Consider the following 9,805-nt stretch of genomic DNA (forward strand, 5'->3'; position numbering starts at 1 on the left):
AAAGTATAGATTTCCAATTCACGACGTTACTAAAGAAATTGGATAAACTTTCAGTATTATTTACATATTTAAATGTTTATTCTGTGATTAGTTGCTGTTATTTAGACTGATTTAATGTTGCTTGTATCATTCCGCTTGTATGGCCTGCTTAGCTTTTACATTACAACTGGGCGGGTAAGGTGAATGGCTTGAATTTCAATATCATACGTATACAACATTATTGACAAAATTGAAAGCTGCAGGGGTGCTTAGCATGAAAACAACCCTATAATTAAAGCGAATATCTTGATGGAGACATTGACGTTAAATCAATTATGCGATACGGAAAGGATATAGCATTAATATTACAGTGACGAATATACGTGAATCTGGTGTTGGTGAATTTGCATTTGTAGGTTAACTCGATGACCCACGATTTTTCTTTAAATACTTGATTTCTCTTACGCTTTTCATATATTTCTCTTAGGCTTTTCACCGAAGACAGACAGGGTGCATGTATGCTTATGAATATCGGTGTGCACATTCATGTATTCACGTGCGCATTCGAATGGATTTGCACACACACACACACACACACACACACACACACACACACATATATATATATATATATATATATATATATATATATATATATATATATAGCTCATTTCTACTCCTGTCCTTGTATCTTGAATCTTCATTCACCCTCCGTTTCTCGTCTTTCCTCCCCATTTCTCTTCACAATTTCACTTCCACATGCAAAAAGGTTGTGTAAATTATCCAGTAACCAGTAATTTAATCAGATTAGCTTATAAGAATAGGCGCACGACCAGGGTTGGAGTAACTGTAATTACAACTTAATTGAAATGTAATTAATTACAGAATTTCGTGTAATTGTAATTGAAACAAATTATAGTAATTAATTGTAGTTTAATTAATTACAGGCTGGTGTGATTTGTAATTTAATTACCATGATAAAATTGAAGTGGTAAGGGTATTGCTCTATAGGAGAGCCAAATAAGCGTTTACTCTCGCAACCAAATCTGTAATTGTAATTGAATTTGTTGGTGAGTAATTGTAATCGTAATGTAATTGCAATTTACAAATGTAATTACAATTGTAATGTAATTGCTATTTCCAAATATTTATAATTGTAATTTTTATTTATGTATTTTTAAAAATAATTGTAATTGCAATTTGTCTTCAAGTGTAATTACTCCAACCCTTGCACGCGACATTGAGTATCAATGATTCCTCCCTAATTGACTCTGATGGAGAACACGGGTCCAATCGACTCTAATGACCCGTTACGAAAACTTTCTCTTGTATTTCGAAATTCAATTCGTTAGAATTTTCTTGTTTTTTTCTTTTAATACTTAATCATAGGCCAGACTGGAATGGGAATATACAATTGCAACACTATCGCGCAGGATTTTGGTTCGTTTCTGAAACTTGGTAGGTCGTTGGCTCTTAGACGATGCCACAACTTTCCAGAATTGAAGGTAATAATCACTGGGCACGTTTCTATAAGCATCGGGACCTTCAACCAATCCGGCACCCAGAAGGACTTGAACGAAACATTCAACTTTGTCATTCATCCGTTTCAAAATCATGGCGAAATGAGGTCATCAGAATGGAAAAAGCAACAGCAACAAAAAACATTCAGCCGCAGCACGAACGTCACTTTAAAGACCACAGGTTCGATGAACGACGTTTGTCGTCCAGTTACCGGGTGCGAATTCAGACGATGGGAGTTAGCTCGGCGTAGGTAACCGCACGCACTAGGTATATAATATACCTAGACCGTGGGGAACCCAACCAGTCCCGAGGCTGAAAGAACAACGGAAACAACTCTCGTACTCTTCGTCCTCCTTTCAGTCGGTCTGTTTCAGCTTTAAGTCGTTTGCATCCTTCTCTTATGGTAAGATATTAATAGAGTCGTCTGTTCCGTCCCGTTACTAGATCAGGGAGTATGTTGGGATGGCTCGGAATCCCTGAGTTACACACGTGTTTATATGCTATTTACTCAGGAAAACAATTGAACTGACAACCCTTAGAAATATTATTAGGACAAACGGTATAAAGAAAAATACATATATACTATATGTATATATATATATATATATATATACACATATATATATATATATATATATACATATCTATTATATATATTATTAAATAATAATATAATATGTATTATATATGTATGTTATATATACATGTTATGTATATATATATATATATCATATATATATATATATATATATATATACATAATATATATATCTATATATATATATATATATATATAATAATATTATATATATATATATATATATATATATATATATAGATATATATATATGTGTGTGTGTGTGTGTATATATATGTATGTATATATATATATATATATATATATATATATACATACATATATATATATACATATATATATATATATATATATATATATATATATATATATATATATATATATATAAAGGTTTTTTGCCACGAAGGAAAAAAATGAAAAAGCGAGGTAGCCGAGTACTTTCGGTCTTGTTCGGACCCTTTACTAAGGCAAACTGATTTTACAGAGGACAACATAGTCAAAAGAAGGCTTAATATCCAAACTGACACTACAAGATTAGCAATAATGGATATTTCACTCTTCAGAAAGGAGGAAACGCCTGAGGGTAGCCACACCTTGGGGGACACACGCAGTAAACAAGTTATTCTTCCAGAAAACAGTACATTTTGAAAAAACACGGAAGCATATATAATTTAATATCATGAAATTTACACAAATTTTCCCAAAAAATTATTATTAATGAAAAGACGAAAGAAAATATAAATATATATATCGAGCAAGAGAAAGAGGGAGAGAGAATATCGAACCCGAGAGAGAGAGAGAGAGAGAGAGAGAGAGAGAGAGAGAGAGAGAGAGAGGAAGAAATAATAACTATATACATGTGGGACTAATTTATCAGTAGTTCATTTATTTTAAGGTCCTTCATAAACATCTTATAAATATATGGGTCCAGATGGTACATTCCCAGACTAAGATTTAGGTTGTTTTTATTAGTGATTTGTATAATTGCCGATTCCAGTAAATTTCTTGAAACATAATCATTAGATCTAGCAATTACTGAGGTATCACCCCAATTAATACAATGAGATTTTTCACTCAGATGGATAAACAGTGCATTTGAAATCTGGGCTGTTCTAACTGAATACATATGCTACTTAATATACGTACACATAATTTACTTGACTGACCAACGTAAAACGATGGGCAATCCTTACAAGGAATTTTGTAGATGATGTTGTTATTTGTTACGGGACTATTCTTAATTAGCATATCTTTAATGGTATTGTTATAAGAGAACACTACATTAACATTAAACGATTTAAATATTGATTTTATGGTTTCAAATCCACGAAAGTAAGGTAAGCTAAGTACATTTTTAGGCATTTCTTTTTCATTAATAGCAACACTATAAAACTTTTTGTAAGCTTTTTGATGACATAAATCAATTAAATGAGGTGGGTAGCAGAGATCGTTTCCTATCTTTTTTATGTATTCTATTTCTTGGTCAAGATATTGTGGACTCGTGATAAGCAAAGCACGTAGGAACATAGAAGAAAAAATTGAAATTTTAATATTAAGATGGTGGCCAGAATAAAAATGTACATATGTTAAATTATTTATGGGTTTTTTACAAATACTGAATTTGCATTGGAAAGATTCTCTGTGTATTAATACATCTAGGAAAGGGATGACATTGTTATTTTCGATTTCAACAGTGAATTTTATGGATGGCACTAAATTATTCAATTTAGACAGTAAATCACTTACATCGATACCAACAGGTAAGACTACTAAGATATCATCGACATATCGGTACCATTTTAAAGGGACAAGTGTGATATTCGGGAGGTGTTGTCTCTCAAAAAATTCCGTATATAAGTTTGAAAGGAGAGGTGATAAAGGGTTACCCATGGTCATACCAAATATTTGTTGGTAATATTCTCCATTAAAAATAAATCTGCAATCATAAATACATAACTTAATCAAGGAAATTATGAGACTAACGGACATAGGCAATTCATGCAGTACAAGTTCATTACTTTATATTTTAGCACAGAGTCAATAGGGACTTTTGTAAACAAATAACATACATAAAAACTGACAAAGATATCGCTAGGGTTTAGTACAATGTTATTTAATTTTTCCACAAGATCAAGAGAATTCTGGATGTGTGAATTAGATACAGTTCCTAGTAGCGGGGATAACAATTTATTAAGATATTTAGATAGTTTATAAGCAATTGATCCTACAGTACTAATAATTGGGCGCATAGGTTTGTTTTCCTTATGAGTTTTGACTAGGCCATATAAATAAGGTAATGCGGGACACTTTACAGTTAACTTACACAAAAGTTCTTTTTTATCTTTAAGAATTTGTTTGATATTGATATTAAAGTTTTTTATTACTTGGTCCAACGCATGCATACTTTACTAGAGGATGAAATAACTTACAAAAAACTCGCAAAAAATCCGTTGGACCAAGTAATAAAAAACTAATATCAATATCAAACAGATTCTTAAAGATAAAAAAGAACTTTTGTGTAAGTTAACTGTAAAGTGTCCCTCATTACCTTATTTATATGGCCTAGTCAAAACTCATAAGGACACCATACAAATACAACACTACCGAGGTCGAGGTGGGTTAATGCTGGCTCCAAATCAGCGAACACCTGAGCGCGAAAGGTATTTGAGGGTGAGAGACGGCATTAACTTATAGCCTCTTGCGGTGGTGGAGTGGGTAAAAGCTTCACTGACGTTCTTGGATTTGTATGGTGTCCTGGGGTCGCACCTGGGCGTGGACAATTCTATTATCGCCTAATAAAATTCCCCTTTGGTTAAGCATATATGAAAATATATTAATTCCGAGGTAGAGTGAATTAGACATTAAAGGACATTTGTAGCTCGATGTATGTATATGAATCACAGTAATGTGATATGACTTATATTAATGGCTACGTGCTGTCATAAGCACTACAACACTACCGAGGTCGAGGTGGGTTAATGCTGGCTCCAAATCACCGAATACCTGAGCTCGAAAGGTATTTGAGGGTGAGACGGCATTAACTTATAGACTCTTGCGGTGGTGGAGTGGGTAAAAGCTTCACTGACGTTCCTGGATTTGTATGGTGCCCTGGGTTCGCGCATGGGCGCCGACAATTCTATTATCGCATAATAAAATTCCCCTTTGGTTAAGCATATATGAAAATATATTAATTCCGAGGTAGAGTGAATTAGATATTAAAGGACATTTGTAGCTCGATGTATGTATATGAATCACGGTAATGTGATATGACACATAATCAAATATATATATATATATATATATATATATATATATATATATATATATATATATATATAGATCTACTGATCACGTTTACCAAATGAAATTCGCTCTCAACTTGTAAAATTTTCCCAGATATTTTCTTTGGTAAAATAATTAACATTAATTACTTTGTCATCCTTTGACAAATCAATACGCTGACCATAATTGAGACAATGGATGGCCGGATCACTATTTGTGTAGCTACCCTGCTGTGACTGAGATTCCTTTTTCTTTTCTGTTCTTTTAAATAATTATCTTAATGCTCTGTGATCAACACTTGTTCCCTCCTATCAGTGAGGAGTCAACCAGATGGAGGGGAAGCAGAAATTCCAGCAGAAATTCATTCTGCTGCGAGTGGTAGTGGTGATGTCAGGAGCCTTCCTCCTCTCTCCTGTTGCTGGAAATGTTCAACCAAGTGTCTCTTACTTTGTCCACACCATAGCGGGTCCAGCCTTCATGGCTGCCAATCTGACGTTTCCCCAGGAGAGTGCAACGCATATAAGATTCGGATTTAATCAATGTAAGTGTCTTTCAACGCGTATAACTTCATTTCGTTGCTCGGATGTTCAATTATCGAGAGGATTTCTTGAACACAAGTCGAAAAGTTTTCTTTCAGAGAGTTTTTTCTAATAGAAAATGGTTGTAGACAGTACTTTAATCAGTGGAGAACGAAGCTCCGAATTCAAGGGAGTGTTCACGAACACGCAGTTTTTATGATTAAAACAAAATCTGCTTTAATTATACTCCAGGTGGATGCCGAACCACCTGCTTTGCCGTAGGCCCATCGTGCCAAGCCTGGTCTTTCATTGAAGCGGGAGTGAACGCCTCTGAATGCCGAATCATCGACAAAGGACCCGAAACGACGAACCTGACCAAGATGACGAATGCAACTTACTACTTCAAAGAATGTGAGCGCTCTTTTTCTTGCGCAGTTTTAGTGATAACAATTTCTTGGGCAAATTTTGCTTTTGATGTTGATTACGTTTAATCAGTGCTTTGTTATTTTTCTCTCTCTCTTATCTCCTGATTATTCCATTTCTAGTCCACTTTCTCGAAGACGAAATAGGATTAATGGTGTTATGAAGGAGACTCGAGTCTTTCGCTGCCAACATTCAAATACGTGTCAGTTCATGCAATAATTTTGATTTTTTAACCGAGCAGTCGTTGGTTTTCTTATGTTATATAACGTAATCAAGTTTTTTTATTTATTTACCTTAAGGCGGTGCCATTAGACAAATTATGATAATAATAAAAGAAAGGGATTCAATACCACATACCTCGGGCTTTATTCAGCAATTTTGCAGGTTTATTATTATTATTATTATTATTATTATTATTATTATTATTATTATTATTATTATTATTATTATTATTTGGTAAGGGTTTAGTAAGTAGGTTGGAGTCCTGTGGAGTAGATGAACTGCTGAATTTTTCTTCTCATTACCTGTCACTTGTTCCTAACTTTCAAAAGTTTGATAACTTTTTTTTTCCCTGATAAGAACAAGACCCAGGTTATAAAAACAACTTTAATTTTTTCCAGAAATATTGTGGAATATGTGGATATTCTATCTGAAGAGCTCCTCATTTAAACTACCGAACTGATAAAAAAGTTAAAAATGGCAAAATCCCTGGTCGAGAAGATGAACAAGAAAAAGATGATGTAAATACTGATAGCTTCTACTGAGCGGAAGGGCTGCCTTCAAGTTCGGCTTAAGAAGAACTCCCCCACCCCCCAACCCTTCTGTACACCCCCCCCCCCCCGCACAGGCCTTTACCACCATGTGAACAAATGTAACTTTCTTTTTTTTTTAAAGCTAAACTTGTCACAATGATCACATTCAGAGAGACGAATCATTTTTGCTTCTTCTAACACTGCGTACTAACTCACTGAAAGGTTGGCTGCACTATTAGATTGAAGGTATTCTAAGACGTGAATCTCCGTTTACAGCAAGCGTGGGCGGGAAATACACTTGGGCGCAGGACAATCTCCTCTACGTGGAACTGGAGAACCAGTATTACTTGGCACCAGGCAGAGCACAATGTGCAAAAATTCCTGGCCACAGGATGCTCATCTCCCATTCTAACGATACCTACAACTTCCTCATTCAGTACAATTCACTCTACGGCAGAGGTGAGTACAATGATTGGCATTACAGGCTATTCTGGCTTATGCCAAAAAGCTATGGCAAGGAGTTAAAGGGTATTAGAGGTCTGGTATAGGCTACTTGACTATTCCTTACCAAAAGAGACGAACGTAAAGTACGATAATCGTGTTCTTTTAATGATTCTCGTTTTCGATGATAGAGAGGCAAAATCTGACTTTCATTCTAGTCTCTAGGTTTCAAAAATTATCCGAATGTATACTGAATACCATACCTGACAGATAAAGATGTTGCTTTGATGCCAAGACAAATTAAACGACGAGCTTCTTGAATATTGACATTGCTTTCCCTCTCTCTTTTTAAGATAACGGTGAATCTAATGTTAGTTTAAGATGAATCTCTAAGGTCAAGAACTGGAGCTGTTTAACGTTAAACGAGAAGTACTTTCTTATCATGTCCACGTCTGGAATGTTATTCTGCGCTCTGCCTTCAACTCATCATGATAAATTTAACATAAAACTAGAACTGCTGAGACTTAATGTGAGACTCTTTCATAAGGCGAAATAAAAAAGTCAGGAAAGTCCTGTCAAATTTTGTGGCTGCTAATTAGGTTCCGTATTAAATAAAATTCTTTTTACTGAGTTTGCTACTAAGTACCACTGAGTGTTATTAATTAAAGCCGTCTGTTTGTCAAAGTAGAAAGGCTGTGTTTCATTGCATTGAGGTCCGACGCACCGGAGGAGTTTAATAGAAAATCTGAATTTTGACATAAAATAAAGAAAGTTTTTTGTAACCATTATTCTATGTCAGTTTTAAAGTGGGCTGAACTCTCAGGAGGGCTTAGCATTCTTTTATTTATCTTCAGACATGACGTACTATGTATGCCCATTGATGGATATTCTTCTTTTCCAGCTCATAATTTTTGGGTAGACCTCGTCAAGATTGCTGACAGGCTAGCCCAATGGGGAGATGGAACTAATGAAACACATCAGCCATACCATGTGCACATGGACAATACTGCCACAGTGGAACCATATTTCGTTGCTTGGAACCACGAGTATCTCCACGATGTTGTAGATAACTCTCGATCAGTCCTTTGCCAAGCAAACCCTCTTGGAGTAAATTGGTAAAGGCGACGAGGAAACAACTCCGGATGAAGACCTTTGCAAAATGGTGGGCGAGGAGAATCTCACAAGATGAATGTAGTTCTACTTCTGCTTCAGAAAACATGAAACCAACAGTCGATTGTGACGTTACCATGACTTAGTCTTTGAATTTCAAACCAACTATAGTTTTGCTATTGGACTTGAAGCTAACATAGCTGTTTTACCGTATGCACACATATGATTTTCATTACATAGGGAATGAAATTTTGGCTTCTATCCAGAGATAGTACGAAAAATGTTCTGTTTCTTTCTAGTTGACACTCGAATTCTTTGGCTGACTCTGGGAGCTTGTTTTCTCATTCAAGTATACCAGGTGTCTCATCGAAGTACCTGAATATCAAACTCAATTATTCATCATGTGAGCACGAAGGGCTGGCATTCTTAGAGTTTCATAAAAGTGTCTCATTATTGCAAATCTGTTTCATTTATACACTGTATGTTTTATCTCTATATTTTCTGGCAGTTAGACGCATTCGACACTCTATATTTGTCATCCCTCAGATATTGCACAGACTAATGAAGGTGTTAAGATTTTCTCAACAGAAGCAAGGAGTGAGAACAAAATAGTCACTAAAAGAACACTCATTGACAGCATCCCCTCTGTAAACGGGGACAAAAAGCACACCTCCATTTGACGTGAAAGCTCACAAGGATTTATGTAGGCCAAAGCCAACAGAATTTTCCGTTGGCCTTGATGTAGGCAGCAGATCCATCTCGACTGAGTAGCTGCGGTTAGTAAGTGTCGCGAGTCTGATGATAATGAGGTATAGTGCCGTAAAGAAGACGACTGAATGAATGCTATGACAAGCTTTGTACTGTGAAAAAGGAAGGAATTCGCGAAGGACTGATAAGGAAATATGTTTGGGAACCATTCGATGACGAGTTCTAACCAAGCTAGAGAGACAAAGGTAAACTGTTGATGTCACGCTTTATGTTCAGCGACCACCTGCAAATGTTGAGAGCGTGTCATGTCATTATTTGATGACGTTGATACTTACTTTGCTTGTCATTAAAACCTAAGACAGTTTTCAACTCGTCCTTGGTGTGTTACACACACACGGTTAGTCGGTTGTACACACCAAGCTCGAGGTACGTCCGAAACAAGCCGGTATTTATCAAAGAGGAAAGGAAATCTC

General features: G+C 35.4%; 1 protein-coding gene across 1 annotated transcript in view; it reads left to right on the top strand.

Moving 5' to 3' along the window:
• Nucleotides 1-1,737: 1,737 nt before the first annotated feature.
• Nucleotides 1,738-9,805, top strand: part of LOC135225041 (uncharacterized) — a 9,130-nt gene continuing 1,062 nt past the window's right edge. Inside the window, exons 1-5 of the mRNA XM_064264316.1 lie at nucleotides 1,738-1,903; nucleotides 5,696-5,921; nucleotides 6,151-6,309; nucleotides 7,350-7,532; nucleotides 8,416-9,805. The exon at nucleotides 8,416-9,805 is cut by the window's right edge and continues 1,062 nt beyond it. Of these exons, the coding sequence (XP_064120386.1) occupies nucleotides 5,711-5,921; nucleotides 6,151-6,309; nucleotides 7,350-7,532; nucleotides 8,416-8,633 (771 nt within the window). The 5' untranslated portion in view covers nucleotides 1,738-1,903; nucleotides 5,696-5,710 and the 3' untranslated portion in view covers nucleotides 8,634-9,805. The remainder of the gene's footprint in view (nucleotides 1,904-5,695; nucleotides 5,922-6,150; nucleotides 6,310-7,349; nucleotides 7,533-8,415) is intronic.

The sequence above is a fragment of the Macrobrachium nipponense genome, chromosome 12 (genome assembly GCF_015104395.2).
Source record: "Macrobrachium nipponense isolate FS-2020 chromosome 12, ASM1510439v2, whole genome shotgun sequence".
Lineage (NCBI taxonomy): Eukaryota > Metazoa > Arthropoda > Malacostraca > Decapoda > Palaemonidae > Macrobrachium > Macrobrachium nipponense.